Raw genomic sequence first — 18,811 nt, 5'->3', positions numbered from 1 at the left:
GAATTCCAGGAGAGTCCTTATTTGTATGATATTTGACACATGTTTAGACTAAAAGCAGGAACATGGATGCAATAAATGCTCGAGATAAAAAAATGTCACCTTCAACATATATCATCAAAATCCACAGATTTTTTCAGGTAAAATAAACAGATCTGAGGCAGAATATTTCCCGCGGTTTTGACTTGCTGTTTCCGGTCTTTCGGTCTGTTGCAGGCCCGCGGGCTCCGTCATTATCTCTCTGCTGATCCGACCGGTTTAGAGTATCGATGTGCAGCGCGGATGATCAGCATCCAGCAGGAGAGGCTGCTGCAGGAAAGCTGATTTATTCATAATTCCCGTGCGTGCATGTGCACATACTTTGGTAGTGCATGCATGTGTGCGTGACAGGGAGACATTTGGGAAACATGTCCAGCAGTCCAAGGTGTGTGAATCGATGCTTTGCATATCGTTATATTAAAGCACATAAGACTATAATGATTATTATAAAAGTGATGGTAATAATAATGTAAATACTATATTTAAATGATTCGTACATAGTATGTGCGTATACTTATATATATATATATATATATATATATATATATATATATATATATATATATATCAATGGTTTATTATTAATAGTTAATTTATTATTCTTGCTTTATGACTCCATGCAATTATTTTTAAGTCGATTTGGTAAGCTAATTAAAATAGAATACAATTTAATAATGCAATATTACTTTCCCTGAAAATGGCCATTTCCAATATATCGTTTATCTGTTTTTTTTATCCCTTGCCAATAAAAAAAAAAAACGTATTTGTCATCCGTGTTCATTGGTATAAAAGACAAGCATTACAACAAATAAATACATTAAAATAAATAAAAAGACCCACTCAGTGTGACCCAGGAGGCCTGATATTAAAACAGCAGTATTCCCAAAAAAACTGTTTTACAATAAGTGAAGTTATTCAGAAAATCTCCTCTTTATTTGTTAATGTCTCTCCTTTCTGAGTGCGTTCTCTCGCGCGCACACACACTGTATTTGGGGGGGGGGCTCTCCTCGTGCACATTAAATAAAGATGCAGTTACAGGTTGGCAGAGGAAGATGAGACGTCTGCAGCGCAGCAGGTCGTTTTCACTTCTTTATTCGACTTTAACAGAGAATATGACTCGTGTTAACTTTACGCAGCAAATATACTGTCTGTATAAACTGAGTGTAAACGCGGAATGAATATTTAAATGGCGGCTGTGTGCTACATTATTGATAAGAATTGAAATAGCATATTTAACGTGAAGCTTGACACAAACGAGACACACAGGCTATAACAGGGGAGCGATTCCGGAAATGTATGCCAATAATGAATCAAAGTGTATTTATTTACTTATGTAATATCAGTGACAGCCTGGCAACGTCTTCAGACATTAATTGAGCCATTTGCTGAGGATTTATACTGTATTTTCTGTCTTTTCCAGTCATTAGAATATATGTATTATTATTTAATTCGATCTAAACCGTGTCATGGTTCGAAAAGGCCTCTTTATATTTTGATATACCTTTCAAACTCTTCTTTTTCTTCTTCTTTAGAAGGATTTCCCAAGATCTGGGATTCCTGTGTAAATATTGATATCGCTGCTACGATATTGTTATGCTTTTTATAATTCATGGCATTGCATTTTTCATTGCGTCTGGTCTGGAACGGATCAAGTGGATCCTGTAACTGCTTCGTAAATATATGATCACCAAAACAAAAATAACACAAATAAAATAATAAAAATTAATATAATAATGATAATACTAATAAAATCGCACAATCTTGCATACACAATAAATATGTTTCCACTTCCCTTCAACCCATATTTCATGCATGTGAATGCATATTTTCCTTTCCCCCAGATGTGTGTCTCATTATTGTCCAAACAATAAACAGTAATGATGCGGTGCTGCTGAATTAACGGAGGGACTGTCACTCCGCTCCCCGCCCATTAGGCCTCATCACTCGGCCGTTTGATCACCGCCTGGCCCGCCCCCGATGCTCATTAGGCCTGATTAGTTATACAATGTTCCTAATTATGGCCACCATGTTTTAATTACCGCCTCATATGCATAATGTCATCACCCAACCTCCCTCACCTCCACACACACACACACACACACACACACACACACACACACACACACACACACACACACACACACACACACACACACACACACACACACACACACACACACACACACACACACACACACACACAGCTCCTTCATCACCATTCATCATCTATTCTATATTTAAAATGTAAAAAAAATGCTGATTCGATTATGTGTATGTGTGTCTATAAATGAACACTCCTTCAGATGGCTGAAAAACAAGCTTCATCTCCGTGCACCACTAATAAATATTGCATCGACACAATTGAACACTTCCACTGTGTGTTGGCAGCTTGTGTGTGTGTGTGTGTGTGTGTGTGTGTGTGTGTGTGTGTGTGTGTGTGTGTGTGTGTGTGTGTGTGTGTGTGTGTGTGTGTGTGTGTGTGTGTGTGTGTGTGTGTGTGTGTGTGTGTGTGTGTGTGTGTGTGTGTGTGTGTGTGTGTGTGTGTGTGTGAGAGGCCGCCAGTGTGAACTGTTTTTGTTATCTCCATAACCGAACAATAACGGGTTGATGCCCTAAAACAGGGGTCCGCAACCCCTGGCACGCGTGCCAGCTTTGTAACGCGGCACCGTAACCAGTGGCACACTAGGAATAAGTCAAATAAGTGTGCTAAATATTTAAATTGTATTTTTGGATCCTGACCGAGACCGCCGCCAGAGCGTCTCCCCGTTACCTGCAGAAGGAAGCCATGCACGCAACGCAGCCCCGCTCTCTTTATCTCCAGGTGACTTTCTGCCGCTTTCCTCCGTGGTGCTGATCGTTTCACCACGGAGGAAAGCACTTCAATAATTGCAGTACCCATAAGGAGCTGTACAAATGCTGCAGTTTTTGCGTGGCTGTGTATTTAGTTGAAATCCCAGTGGCGATCTGCTCATCTCTCATCGAAATAATATGCTACAAAGGGGTGGACTGGCCATCTTGTGTGTTGATCTTTCCTGTCGGCTCCCAGACCTTAGTCGAGGAGGGCAGAAGCAACAAGCTTCAGGTTCAATAACCCACTTTAGCTTAAATGACTGGAGAGAGGCGAGCTCTTCTTGGGGGGCGTTACATTTATTTAGCTGTTCTTCTGTTTCACAAAATACATCACAGACCTCTGTTTTTCTGCTGCCTCGTTTCACTTCCAGAAACTTGTACGTTCCCTCACTGTCGCTCTACCATCCACACACACACATGCACAAGCCACACCCCTCTCTCTCTCTCTCTCTCTCTCTCTCTCTCTCTCTCTCTCTCTCTCTCTCTCTCTCTCTCTCTCTCTCTCTCTCTCTCTCTCTTAAAGGGACAGCGATCTCATCTCACTCTGCATGACCCTAATATCATAACATGTGTGCTCTGGAGAATCACAGAACGGACGATCGTCTTTATTATTAAGCCGTTTAAACCAATTATTGAAATGTGTCTGTTAAATTCGGCATCATGTAAGTTGCGCTGACAGGTCCACACACTGCTTCCCCGCAGCGAGGCTCCCGCGCCCTCCTGCTGATAGTTGACGAGCGTCAAGCTCCTCAACCCCCCCCCCCCCCCCCCCGTTGATAAATCTCGATCGTTGGCACGCTGATAACAATTGTTTTTTTAAATGGCACTTCATATCAAAAAGGTTGTCGACCCCTGCCCTAAAAGATACAATAAATAAAAACTCACTAACATCTAATGATTGAATCCCCAACACACACACACACACACACACACACACACACACACACACACACACACACACACACACCACACCCTCCCCTTAATCTGGTCCTGTTCCAGCCACGCTGTCAATATGCAGCCGGCTGTCCCATGCACCACTGCAACCAAGCTGTGTGTGTGTGTGTGTGTGTGTGTGTGTGTGTGTGTGTGTGTGTGTGTGTGTGTGTGTGTGTGTGTGTGTGTGTGTGTGTGTGTGTGTGTGTGTGTGTGTGTGTGTGTGTGTGTGTGTGTGTGTGTGTGTGTGTGTGTGCGTGCGTGCGTGTGTGTGTGTGTGTGTGAGGCCGCCAGTGTGAACTGTTTTTGTTATCTCCATAACCGAACAATAACGGGTTGATACCCTAAAAGATACAATAAATAAAAACTCACTAACACCGACTGATTGAATCCCCAACACACACACACACACACACACACACACACACACACACACACACACACACACACACACACACACACACACACACACACACACACACACACAAATACACACACACACACACCACACCCTCCCCTTAATCTGGGTCTGTTCCAGCCACGCTGTCAATATGCAGCCGGCTGTCCCATGCACCACTGCAACCAAGCTGTGTGTGTGTGTGTGTGTGTGTGTGTGTGTGTGTGTGTGTGTGTGTGTGTGTGTGTGTGTGTGTGTGTGTGTGTGTGTGTGTGTGTGTGTGTGTGTGTGTGTGTGTGTGTGTGTGTGTGTGTGTGTGTGTGTGTGTGTGTGTGTGTGTGTGTGTGTGGTGGGGGTTATGTTTGCATTAGTGTGTGTGTTTGGGAGAGAAAGCCATAGTAATGTAACAGAGGGCTGATTCTCCAAGGCCCCGGCGCTGCACTCAAGACTTGGAGCTTCATTAAAATTTCATCGCTGCAGCGCTCGGCCAAGGTCTATTTATGAAAATGCGCTTCCTCGCTTCATGGAAAACACAAGCTGGAGAGGAGTGGATGGAGTAATCTGAAAGAGAGTGGAATTAACGGCATCTGATGCTTAGTCCTAAAGATTCTGCTTGCTTCTGGGCATCTATCACAAAGTAGGCGTACTGGTGCTGGCGAGGGACCAAACACTGCAGAGACCACACAGCTGACTTGATGTGTATATCTCCCCTCGGTGTTGAATAAGACTGAATTGCATATTTTAAAATCAGAATGGAGTAGCAAAAGCACTGGAGTGTTGCATTGAGGCCCACATTAAAGCTCTTCTGTATCTGTACCTGTAACATTTCAGTTACAAATATACCCTGAAGAAGATGAAGATGCAGGGAAGATAATACATCACCTTATTTATCCAAATGCATACAGACAAACCTATGTCTTAAACAGCTACTCCTGCCATTTGTCTGTTACCAAATATGTATTCATTATGCTTTGACATCGACATAATATAGGATATGTAATGCTGCATGGCTATGGGCTTCTATCTTCAATCAGGGCAGTCATTACCCTGCACCTCAATCATGGAGTTTCTGATGGTTGGGAATTTAAAGCAAGACTAACAACTCTATCTAATATTTACATATTGATAAGTTCTCTAAGTGCTTTAACATTGCCTTGAAAACATGCTTGAGTTTCCAGGAGGAGAGGTTGCAAAGAATACAAGTGGATTACCTCAACAGTGAACAGTTTGCAGATACATTCAATACTAAGTCTGGTTGTTACTGTCTGCTAATGAAAGACAAGGTCCTTGAAGCATTACCTGATCTCTGTGTTGCTCTCTTTAACTGGCACACGACCTCTGTGATGCCTCAGGAATGGGTAATTGTCCTTTTCTTTTGATTCAAGAAACGCATGTGCCTTTTTTGCACAGCGGCAATCACAACGTTAATAGGTGAATGAACAATATGTTTCAAATGCCAGTTTAATTAGACATAGTAAACCCCCACTCATCACCAGAGCTAACAAAGCTTCCCCATTGAGAATTGTTGGCCGACATACTGTGCTCTGGGACTACATTCAATCGCTTTAAGCAACCTATGTTTTTGTTTTCCTGACAAGTGGCCTCTTGTGGTCATGAGAATAATGACAGCAATTTCAGATCTGAGTGGATAGCTGGGCATGCTAAGTGTCTGGTTTGAGAGACACAGGTAGCATCAGCATTTGTTAATGGGCAACTCAAATAATATCTTACATCAGGAAGAGAGTGATGTTAAGTGTGGAAACGACTGCCCCATTGACTTAAGTGGCAAATAAGACTTTTTTTTTTTTTTACTAAGTTAGATCAGTAACAAAACCTACTTATTATTAGGGTTAGGGTTAGGGTTAGGCATGTGTTGGTTATGGTTAAGGTTATGATAAGTCTCCAGGAAATGCATGTAAGTCAATGTAATGTCCCCTGAAGTGATGTATACATGGTATGTGTGTGTGTGTGTGTGTGTGTGTGTGTGTGTGTGTGTGTGTGTGTGTGTGTGTGTGTGTGTGTGTGTGTGTGTGTGTGTGTGTGTGTGTGTGTGTGTGTGTGTGTGTGTGTGTGTGTGTGTGTGTGTGTGTGTGTGTGTGTGTGTGTGTGTGTGTGTGTGTGTGTGTGTGTGTGTGTGTGTGTGTGTGTGTGTGTGCTCTTGTTTGGATCGGAAACAGGACAACACAGCGGAGGGAAATGAGGCCTCCGTTTCTTAATTATTTAAATCAAACAATTAACTACGGCTGCCCTGGGAAAAGCTCTTTTATCCGCTCATCCACATCAACAACAACAACAACAACAACAACAGTCACTATCCTGGGTGGAGCCTGCTGCAGAACAGATCACATGCTAAACACTAACCAATAGGGAAAACTGTCTTTTTTTTGTAGTTTTTAATTATTAAACCAACTGTTTTAGACTACAGGTGCTGTTTGTAAGCTGAAGTTAGGCTCCTAAAAAAGAGACAGAGATTTCTTCTAAATATCCACACCCTATAATTTGATGGTGCAATATTTTCTAAAAACTGTTAAATAAACTCAATGTGCTCTGATATAAATATTCAGGAAATTATTGGAATGAAATGAAATGAAGTCATGAATTAAAGTTCAAAGCTTATTTTTAGTTCTGTATAATTTGCATCCCCTCACTTTGTCTCAGTAAAGTAGATACAGTGTTCACATTGATTACACGGTCAAATATATATAATTTATAGGCTTCAACTGGAGAGCAGCTCCACAATTAAACTTTGATGAAGCCATGTACTACATTCTTTGTTATGGACCAACATGCCAGCCACTGTCTGCCAGGCAAGAAGTAATTGTAAATATTGGATAACGCACAATATAAAAGTCGATTTTAATGTTGAGCTGGTGAAATCCATCAGAGCAATATTCAAGTTATAAAATTCATAGTGGGGCTTAGAGAAACAAACTTTTTGTCAATATGTATTGTAATATTACTTATAGTTTGGTAGTTATTACTTTTATTTGGACAAATGTTACCCTTACCTTATCGTTATTTTCTGTCATCTCTCTCATTTTCTTGTTTTTTATATGAAAAAAAAAAAAGACGATGTGAAAGGGTCTTATCTGTGAGATATTTCCCGTCAAAAACAAATGACCTAAGTATAGGCCTATTATGTTCTCCTTCGTGGCTCTTCTTAGAATAGGAATGGTGGAATTATGCTGTACAGCTCCTGTGGCCGTAGCTTTAACCTGTGGCCTGTAGCTTGTAGTTTCCTGACTTGTACTTTGTCGTTTGTATCTTGTAGCCTGCACCCTGTATAGAGAGGCGAAGTCCCGCCCATCTACTTCCGCTCCATGGGACCTTATTTTGGAAAAATGATGTATCGAAGTCAATGGGGAGAGAAAGATTATCTTTCGATCCCGTTTGAATTGTGCCATGAATTACACATAGTTGTTTTTCAATCTTAAAAAATAATTTCCATGTAAAAAAAGTCACAGTTTGTCGTAAAACTGTTGATATAAGACTATGAAAAATACGCAACTAGAAAGACTACAAATCCCATAATCCTGGTCCCGCATGCTGGCTCTCACGGAACCGACTAACTCCCCTTGTGTGTATGTACAGCTCTCAACATGCCCAGACTTGGAGTGATTTTCACCTCTTTTAATACTTTCCGCCTCGTTCTGAAAGAAAGAAGTGAAATGTGCCAATGTGACGGCCGTCTTGGTGTGTGGTGCGAGATGGGAGATGTAGTTCATTGAGCGGTTTCACACAAAGAAAGTGTTACTTCACAGTTTTAAGACACATTTTAATTTGTTTGACTTGCAAAAGTATCTTTTAAATTGACAAACATCATATGTGTAATTCGTGGCACAATTCAAACGGGATCGAAAGATAATCTTTCTCTCTCCATTGACTTCAATACATAATTTTTCCGGAATAAGGTCCATGGAGGTCCCCCGGAGAGGGAGGGACTTTGCCTCTCTATCTTATCGCTTGTATCTTGTAGCCTGCACCCTGTATCTTATTGCTTGTATCTTGTAGCTTGTAGCCTGTAGGCTGTGGCTTATATTGTGTTGCCTGCACCCATACTTTGAATCTTTTAGCCTGTAGCATGAAGCCAGTAGCTTGTCGCTTATAGTTTGTAGCCGGTAGCCTGTAGCTTATAACTTAGCATTTAGCTGTAGCATGTAGCTTGAATTGCTTGTATCATATAACGTGTAGCATGAAGTCTGCAGCTTGAGTCTGTAGCATGTAGCCTGTAGCATGTAGCCTGTAGCATGTAGCTTACAGCCTGTATTGAGTTGCTCCGAGGGGATAAAGGCCCGAGCTGCTGTTGTACGACAGAGAAAAGCAGCTTCTTAACAAACACACTCAAAAATCAATAGTATCATAACAGCTGATATTTATTATTCATTAATAACGAGTTTATGGTGCCGAAACCACCTGCTGAGCTGCAAAGAGAAAAATAAAACACTGGTATAAATAAAATACACAGATAGGGAATTTCATGGCACTCTGGTTTGTTGATGCTTAAATAGACACCTTAACCCTACATCATTCTTTATTTTTCTATTTCCGGATACATATACTGCCATATTGTTAATGCATGGAGCATTTTGTGTTTTTGTAATCTGCAAAAACACTGTAAAAAGAAATACTGCACCGATTCTGAAATGAAGACTCATGCACCCAAATGTAACTTATATGAGGTGCACTACATGAATCATGCACAATTAATTCCATATGCTGCTCTCTTTTAATACTTTTTTAAAATGTAAATATAAAGCACATAAGTGTGAATTTTTTTTAAATTATTACCTAATATTAATTATAATAATTCGATTTATACAAAATAAACTGTTCTGAAATGTGTAATTAGTTGTTTTGTTCTTGTTCTTTTGAACTCCTAGCAGATATGTTGTATGTCTGACAGAAATATAAGGAATATTTGGCTGAATTTATTAATAAAATGTATACTTTGAACTTGAAGCTGAGGGACAGAGACATCCAGATATTCAACTTGAATCATGTGTAGGAGACAGGTGGAGTTTATAATGTTTGTTTCACAATTTTACAATTTTGTTGTACATGCAGAAATAAATAACCTCACAAAAGAGTCAGAGAGTGGGCAGCTGACATTATGAGACTGATCATGGCAACAGCATTGAGAATAATGTCCAAGGTAGGCCTATTCTTCTTTTTTATAAACAGGGGGTTTCTATTAAAGGTTAATTTATTTCAGAAACACTTTTTGTTATATTCCATGGAATGCTCTTAACATCCCGATAGCAATGAATACATAAAAAATGTCATCTGTGGAAGCCGTAGCGCTGTAAAAAAGCACGACCAATCATCTGAGCCGGCCTGGCTAAAGTAACTGGATGGCCTACCTGCCTGTCAGCTTTCCATCTGTGCACAAACTTATCTCGTGCCCTCATTGGTCATGTGCGCGTTCGTGTGTTTTGGAGGAGGGGCTCTGGAAGGAAGGGGCAGGTTTTTCCGGTTGTGTATTTTCAAGTTCTAGCGCACGGTTTCTCCATTCTTACCTACCCCACCTTTAAGCTGGAGATAGTTTACATTCTATTATGCACCTGCTTACATTTGACAGTTTGCAGTATTTTAAGACTCCTTATCCTACAAAATTATATTTAACAAAATTATAAAGAAATGTTTCCATTTCAGTATTTTCCTGAAGTAGGGAGACTTATACAAATATTGGGGAATTACATTTAAAGTATAACAAATCGTTCAGGGTGTCTGTCAGGGGACTTTTTTTTCTTATTTAGTCTAAAACTCTTAGTCTAAACTGAAGCACTGTGGGTGTCCAGCTCAAGTCAATCGATTACAGATTTTCTCGAGCAGAAAAATAAACATGTTTTTGTATTTATTGTTGTATCAATGCCCGTTGTTTTTTTAGTTTGACTCTACACGTTTTTTAACTTTGAAATGTGTGTTTATCGGCTCCACTCTCTGTAAGCTATTTCCTGTTAGTCTGCTAAAAGCCTCAGACAGATAGAGCCTGCTGCCCTGTCTGCGTAGTGCTGGATGTGATAGAGCCGTGTAGTCTTCATACCCGGCCAAGTTGATCAATATTAGAGTCACTCAAGTATCAAATCCTATTCATCAGCTCTGGGAAGCAGCTTCCAGACGGACCTCCTTCACCTCCAGCTTCTCCTGTTTCAGAGGAGCAGCTGCTCTGCACCAAGCTCATGTTGCAAAGTCCATTAAATCTATCTATAAGAAAAGACTATTAACACCTCTATCAGCAAACATAGGTTAATGTGATGACAAGCTGATCACAGTTATCGATTTCTAAAGAATTAAACAAATATAAATGGTCGTTTTGATGAAAAATGTAAGATTTTTTATTATTGTAAAGCCCAAAAGACGCTTTATTTATTTTGATTTTGTTTCAAAGAAAGGCTGTCAGAGAACGAAGTAAAACGTGCACGGTTTATTTCAGCTTCTGTCGTTTACACAGACACATTTAAAGCACACTTTCACAAATGAAATATGATTTTTTTCCCCTCCAAAATAAATTAAGTTAAATAAATAAATAAATAAAGGGCAGTATAAACAAAACAAAACAAAACATGACATTTCTCAGAAGTGTTGAAAAAAATGTATAAATAAATAAATAAGGCCGACTATTTCCCTTCATTGGATTATCTACAAAGTGCGCTCCACAAGGGTGTCAGGGATAATAATAATAATAATAATAATAATAATAATAATAATAATAATAATAATAATAATAATAATAATAATAATACATTGCATGAGGACAAAAGGGGGATAAACAAATTAATAATAATAATAATAATAATAATAATAATAATAATAATAATTTGATTGTCAAAGCATCCTTGCAGTGAACATATACAACTGGTTTACACATCAGTGGATTTGTCTAGGCCTAATTCGCCATTAAACTGGTGTAAGAAACAACAAAAAGGAAAAAAACACATTTCAAAACAAACAAAAATGTTTCTACTCGTCTTTTTTTCTTTTTCTTTTTAAGGGTGTGTGTGTTTGCGTGTGTTTTTAAATCACCATGAACGTGCCAACACTTGCGTAATGAGGTAGCCACACAGCTATACCGTGTGAATGTGTCGTGCGTGTGTTTGTGTGTCTCTCTCTTATTGCAATGCATTCACTTTTAGGGGGGTTATTTTCATATTTTTGGAGAAAAAATAACCCCTCTCCCCTTTTACGAGTAAACCATGCAATGGATTACAGTTAGTGTGCCTCATAAATTAGCAATTTTTACTTGATTTGTCCCAAAAAACGATTGAATTCCCTACAGAAACAAACACCTGGGAGAAAAGACAGAAAATCCAATACATTTCAATGAGCTTTCCACACACGGAGGTGCAACATATTCACAAATATGTACAATGATAAATATAAAAAAGCTATTCGGACTAACGAGGTCAGTTTTTCCTCGATTCCCGTCGTTATTATGATTATTTTTTGTACAATAATTGCCATATGAATGAATGGGACGGAGCAATGTTCCCCTTCTTTTTCTGATGATCACTTTTCTCGCGTGTCTCAGAGAGAATTCTGTGGAGAAACATAAAGATTTGAGAGTTTTTGGACAGGATCTCAGTCTTTCTCCTATAGTCCCGATGCTCCGTCTCCACTGTCAGAATAAAAAAGATACACCGTTGAATCCAGTGGTCTGCGTTAGGCTGAATCTTCCAAAAACAAAACAACAAACAGTTCCTGATTATACTGAGTGGATCAAAGTCGTCAGGTGTCCCACATCCTCGGAAATAGGCCTAAAAAAACTCCAGAGACGTGAAGCTGTTTCTCTGCGCTTCGTTGAATACTTTCTGGGAAAACGTGTCCACAGCTCCTTTGCGAAATGGACAACACTGTAATGAAGACATTTAGTCCCTTATTTGTCCGAAAATGTGATTTTTCTTCAGCGAATTCAGCCATTGAGATGAAACAGCATTTTATACGTTTTCGATGAAGGTTCATTTGAATTCTTGAAGGCGAAAAACTTAATAAAATGTGACTTGTTAGTATGGATTTTTTTAAGTGCGCACTAGGCCAGCAGGCTCCCCGGTGTACCGTGTTTTTCTGACAGTGTGCAGCAGCAGCAGCATCTTGCCTCTGATTTGTCTTTGTGTAAACGGGACAGAGACCCTAGTGCGTCGCAGAAAACTTCATTCGTTTCTGCTTTTGCCTCTGATTGCAAAACCAAACCCGGACCACGTTCTTCTTCAGGTCCAGCTTCTCCGCGATGGCTGCGATTTTCTCCGACGAGGGCCTCGGCTGCACGGCGAAATAAGCCTCCAAGGAACGCTTTTCCGGGGCTGCAATTGACGTTCTTTTCCTCTTCTTATCCCCACTGCTGAATATCTCCGGCTTGTTCATCTTCTCCCTCTGCGCCCGCTCCGCCTCCTCCAGCCAGGCCTCCAAGATGGGCTTCAGGGCCACCATGTTGTTGTGCGACAGCGTCAGGGACTCGAACCTGCAGATGGTGCTCTGGCTCAGACACCCGACCCCGGGGATCTTAAGGTTTGCGAGCGCGGAGCCCACGTCTGCCTGCGTCACCCCGAGTTTGATCCGCCTTTGTTTGAACCTCTCGGCGAAAGACTCCAGCTCCCGGGGGTCTGGCTCTGAATCTAAGCCGCCGGACCCCAGGGAGCTGTGTGACAGTACGTGCTGGTGCATGTTCATGGACTGCTGGTGGTGGTGGTGCTGCATGTGCTGGTTGATGGCCGACATGTGGGCGGCGTGCGCTTGGTGCGAGGCCGAAGAGCAGACGTCCGAGCCGGACATGCCTCCCAGGGAGATCCCCGGTGTGAGGTGGTCCAGCAGGTCTCCATCCATAACCTGCGCGGACTGGTGGTGCCCCGGGTGGTGGTGCGAGCTGAGCACGGAGGGGTGGTGCAGGTGCCCGGAGGAGGAATTGGGGGTGCAGGCCATGCTGGTCATGGTGGTCATGGTGTGGTAGGTGGCGTCTGGTTTGAACGGGTGGCTCTTCTGGGCCACGATGTCCACCGCGGCCAGAGCCTCTGCTCTCTGCAGCAGAGTCTCATCGAAGCCGGCGAAGATGTTGCCCTGCAGCTGCGGAGGGAGCAGAGAGGGCCGGTTAGAGCAGGGCATATGACTTTATTGAACAATATATATGTTATATATTTATAACAATTTATTTTTCCCACTGCACCATGCAAACACTTTCTATGCATCAACATTAAGTATGGGTTATTTTAATTTAATTTCAAAATGTGTGAAAAACCAAGTGAAAAACGAAAGTGTCAATATCCTTATCCAGAAGTCCGAAGTTGTTCATATATAAATATCACAAAGCTTTGGATCATTTAATTTAATTTTCCAAACGTAATTAAGCCTCGCAATATCTAACCGTGAGTGTTAAATTGAAAAAGATTAGATAAACAGTGGACATGTTAAAGTTACATCTCAACTATTATATTTCAAATATCTAAAATAGCTTTTAGAGATTAAAAGCACAGACAACAATTTAATTTAATTCCCATGCTTCTTTCAACAAACAAAACAAACGTATTGCAACTCCAGCTCTGATCTGTCCAACGCCTAGAAAGTGTGTCAGAGTGGATGGAAATTCATTTAAAATTAATATTTACGATCTCCTGAATAATTTCTGCGAACAATGAAATGAGAAGAGTTTGAATATGAATGTGACAATATGAGATAACACGCGCTGAGAAAATCCAGCCCTCGTGTTGTCCTCTTTCTGTTTCATATTTGATCTTCTCTCACTTTCAGCAGCACACTCTCCTGAATGTGAGATGTGGCGTTTGAGCGTCTTTACGCACCGACTTCCTGACATTTAAATGTATCAAATTGGTGTGTACTCTTCTCTTTGTGCTTCTGGTGACATCTGATCCTAACATTTGTAATCAATTCTATATTTCATTCGTGTATTTACTCTTTTTTAAATGTGCTGTTGCACTCATTCAATTTTCCCAAGTTTCCAAACATGACACTTGCTCTCTGTTTTCTGGTGCGTAAAAATGCTGACTTTAGTGATCAAAATATGTGTTTCTTATGATACAAAAAACTACTTTTGTATATCCTCGAAATGGACAGGACATAATATTACAGTTTTAAAGCAAATAGGTCATAATAAAGGTCCACAGTAAATGAAATGCAGTTCGTATCCCAGTTCTAACCATTTACAAGCCTTCCTCTGGTGAAGTTGACAGATTTACCAGACAAAGTACACAAGTTATTCCTCCTCTATTTCCCCTTACATTTTAGAAGTTTTGTCGTTTGCATATGACAGGAAGTCAGCAGTAAGACTCACCGATTGTCCGGGCAGGCAGGCCCTGCGGATGGCCTCGGAGCTGCTGTGCAGAGGGTTGTATTTGGGCTCGTGGAGGATGGGGTGCATACTGAAAGGCTGCTTGCTGTTCATGGACATCATATTTGCAGAACTGGTGGGAGCTTTCGCTTTCTGTCGTCCTGAATTCAGATCCTTGGTAGACTTTCTAAAAAAGAAACACCTCTGAGAGGAAGAGCAGCCAGACGCTTTGCAGGAAAAGTGTTCGAAAAGGCAGCTTTAAAAACAGAAAAGAGGAGGAGAGGTAACTCCTGGCTCCTGCGGATCTCCTGTCTCCTTTTCGCCTGTAACTGAGTTCTATAATAAAGATGATCCTCGCCTCCAGCTCCTATATTGGACCACAGCCGTGAAGCATCCTCCCGATTGGTGGAACCTCCCCCCGCCCTCTGCACGCCTCCACCAATCAGGAGGAGTTATCCGACTGCAGCCACGCCTCCAAGCGTGCCTGGCTCTCTGGAAAGGATGCTGTGAGGGTTCAGAAATATTGGTCAAAATAACTGAAAATCAACACATGAAGAAATAGGCTCCCCACAGTTAGACGAAACAAGCATGATGTTAAAGGAAAATTATTTTTAGACTGCCTTACCCATATTGATCAAAATATAATATGATAAATTACTTTTTTCCAAAATGTCTATATTTAAAAAATATATATCATTTAGTTTGTTGGCATGAAAGTGTTTTGTCACAGCAATTGTTTTTGTTTTGACCCTAAAACATGCATCTTTAATGACATTTTCTGAATTTATATTTGAGCAATTCGTTTTGGTTCAGAAGCCCCAGGCAGGATCAGATCGTGATATTGTCAGACATTATGTTTTGTGTTATGAGTAAATCACAATTAATCAATATAATAAATTAATAATAATTCATTCTGACGCTCACACTCTAGCTTATCTGAGTGTCATTCATTCTTTATGCATCTTCATAATCCCATGATATTACAAGAAATATGAAATATGACTGGAAAAAGACAGAAAAGCAATTAATCAATTAACCAGAGTGTGTATGTGCGTGCGTGTGTGTGTGTGTGTGTGTGCGTGCGTGTGTGTGTGTGTGTGTGTGTGTGTGTGTGTGTGTGTGTGTGTGTGTGTGTGTGTGTGTGTGTGTGTGTGTGTGTGTGTGTTTGTGTGTGTTTGTGTGTGAGTGAGAGAGATTCAGCTGAAATTATTAATTGATGCAGGAATTCCTCTGCCTGAACCCCATTCACTTTCTTGGCAATTAATACATTAATTAATCATGCTTCATTTACTTTGTGGCCCCCCCCCCCCATCTCACACACACACACACACGCACGCACGCACGCACACACACACACACACACACACACACACACACACACACACACACACACACACACACTCACTCACCTCTCTCTCAATTAAAGAATAAACAGGTCTGAACGGGAACTAAAGAGCGCGAGCAGCAGACGATGAAATATTTACCGATGAGCCTCGCGAGGTCAGCGGGGCAGCAATCTGTCAATCAAAAAGGGGATTTCCGGCGGGCAGACACGCGCGCGATAAAACGGAATAATGATCCCAATAATCACCTAAAGGGGCTCCCGAGGGGGTGGGGGGGTGGGGGATTCCGGGGGTCTTCAGGTAATCCCTCTATGTGTGTGATTATCTGGCTGTTGCTACATGTACTATAGGCTAATAAATGTAGAGCTTCTCCTCCATTGAAGCTTTTTACAAAACACGAACCATCTTATATAAAATATATAAATATATTGTGTATATTTCCCAATTGATGAATCCATTCAATTTCTTGTGAACATTATGTACGTTTTATTTTCCATTGTCATATTTAGTTTACTGTTCTCAACATTTCTTGTTTGAAATTAAATATTAATTTAACCAATCAGTACACTGATCTATGTTTGGTTTTACGGTGCAGGCTGTGTTTTTATTTGCAAATTAAATCAGTTTAGGAGGTACTGACCATGTAATGCACAATTATGGTAATACAAAGAGTTTAATTAGCAGTCTTTAAGTAAAGATCGGTGTATTTTAAATAGATATAAGGACAATTTGACAATAAGAATACACAATTATAAATATGAAATCCATGTGGAAGGAAAATCTGTAAGGTGAACATTAAACGTGGGGTATGTAATTTATTTCAGAAACACTTTTTGTTATATTCCATGGAATGCTCTTAACATCCCGATAGCAATGAATACATTAAATGCTTTGACAATAAATACATACAAAAGCACGTCATCTCTGGAAGCCGTAGCGCTGTAAAAAGCACGACCAATCCTCTGAGCCGGTCCGGGTAAAATAACTGGATGGCCTACCTGTCTGTGTGTTGGAGGAGGGGCTCTGTAATGAAGTCTGAAGGAAGGGGCAGATTTGTGGTTATGGCTAGAAAGGATCCGTCTTGTGTAAAACTCTCGCGAGAGTTTGGCTGAATGTCACATGGCTGAATGTTTACGTTTGGCAGGAAGCCTTTCAGTTACGATCGTTAACATCTGTGGGCCACAGCAAATGATGATGAGAAGCTAAACTATCTATTAATTATGTCAATTATAGGGAGTGTGATTGTTGAAATAGGGTGTTAGCGGTCTTGCTGGTGTTCAAAGAAGAATGACAACACTGTAGATCACCAACACTATGGTTTATTTTTTATTCACAGGCAAGTCAACGTTGTCGCAGTAAAAGTCCCAAGATAGTTCCTGGTGCAATAAAATGTTCCCTTGCAGTGTTTTACTATTATGTCTGATGTTTCTCTATTAATATTGCCGCTGCATTAATGTGTATGTTGCATCATGTTACTGCTGTAGATGTGTTTCCAAGCCGCTCCGATTACAACGAGAGTTACAACGAGAACGTGACGTCATATTTACACTAGACGGATCCTTTCTAGCCATAACCCAGATTTGTTCCGGTTGTGTATTTTCAAATTCTAGCGCACTCGAGCTGGTTTCTCCAAAATGACATACCCCACCTTTAGGTACAAATATCTAATAAATATGCATGCCTGTTTCCTTCCTCTGCACATCCTTTCATGTGTTTAATTGCTATATTGAGCTATCCTAAGGAAGATTTCCTTTTTCGTCAAGGTCAAGGTTGCTTTTACTGCACTTAAAAGGGAAATTGTCAGTGATTTCAACCTCAATTTTCTACCAAAATTAAATTCACAACAATGAATTATTATCAGTATTTAGTCACTATACTATACTATATCACTTGTATAAGGAGTAAAATCTCAATGGTATACCATTGAGAGTTTACTCCTTATAAAAGTGATAATTTATTGAGAAAAAAGGGATAAAACATTTATATTGGCAGAAAAGAATTCACCAGAAATATAAAAGTATATTTAAATTCAATTGCCAATTATGCTATTCAGATTCAGTTTTTCAATGCAATTATTCAAGATTACCATGCAAATTCAAATGATGTGAATCAAATTATGTTTTTAATGCAATTATTCAAGTTTTGCTATTCATATTCAAATATAAATGATTCAAATTCAGCTTGTAGTGATGCATGTTTAGCACATAGATGAAGCCCAACATCAGATGCATGGGGACTGTTTCCCGGAGCAGTAAAAGCTGGAGGTGCAGCCGGCTGACGGTAACTCTGCCTCTATCCTCTGTCCCGGATGAAACTCCAGCCCCGGCTCAGCGGCTCCTCCACAAAAAGAGCAGCAGTGTGGGTGTCAGGCAGCAGGAAACCTGAGCGAGGCCCTTTGTCCCGCTGCAGTCATGGCCCTCCAGAGGGTCCCCAGCACCCGCTCATCAAATATACATCAGGAGGCAGGACGCTCCTCTGGGAAGGCGACACCGGACGGCAACACGCAGGGAGTCCAGCTGGGGAGGGGAGAGGGAGAGGAGGGAGGAAGAGTTCAAGCTAAAGGAGGAAGTTCAGACTTTAAGGTCACCACTTACTTCCAGAGAAAGTCACCTGCAAAACGATTGTCACCAGTGTTGACAATGACCAGGATGAATGTTCATATTTGTATAAAGTGTCTGTGACATGTTTTCATACTTTAATGTTCAAAAAGCTCTATTTTACTCATACTGCCTGTGCTGCAGCACCTTTTTTCACCCTCTGTCTGAAACAAGGGACCAGGGTCTGCTCTGATTGGTCAGCTGGCCGGCTCTGTTGTGATAAGTCAAACGCTTAGAGATGTCCCGCCCCTTAGCCAAGTGTTGGAGCACCAGCTAATACAAGCACAAGTGTCACATAGTGATGTCACTATGTTCAGGAAGTAAACAAAGGACACACATGGAGGCGTTTTTAGGCAGGGGGGGGGGGGGGGAGTGTGTGGGA

At 40.8% G+C, this 18,811-nt stretch overlaps 1 protein-coding gene across 1 annotated transcript; it reads right to left on the bottom strand.

Moving 5' to 3' along the window:
• Window positions 1-11,876: 11,876 nt before the first annotated feature.
• Window positions 11,877-14,794, bottom strand: pou4f4 (POU class 4 homeobox 4). Its single transcript, XM_079652597.1, has 2 exons — window positions 14,493-14,794; window positions 11,877-13,270 (listed from the first exon to the last, which is right to left on the bottom strand). Exons 1-2 carry the CDS (start codon window positions 14,610-14,612, stop codon window positions 12,344-12,346), a joined length of 1,047 nt encoding a protein of 348 aa, XP_079508723.1. The 5' UTR covers window positions 14,613-14,794; the 3' UTR covers window positions 11,877-12,343.
• Window positions 14,795-18,811: the final 4,017 nt, after the last annotated feature.

Source organism: Notothenia rossii (genome assembly GCF_949606895.1).
Source record: "Notothenia rossii genome assembly, chromosome: 9".
NCBI classification, from domain to species: domain Eukaryota; kingdom Metazoa; phylum Chordata; class Actinopteri; order Perciformes; family Nototheniidae; genus Notothenia; species Notothenia rossii.
Note: the sequence above shows the minus strand (reverse complement) of the source record. Positions and strands in the feature narration are given on the sequence as shown.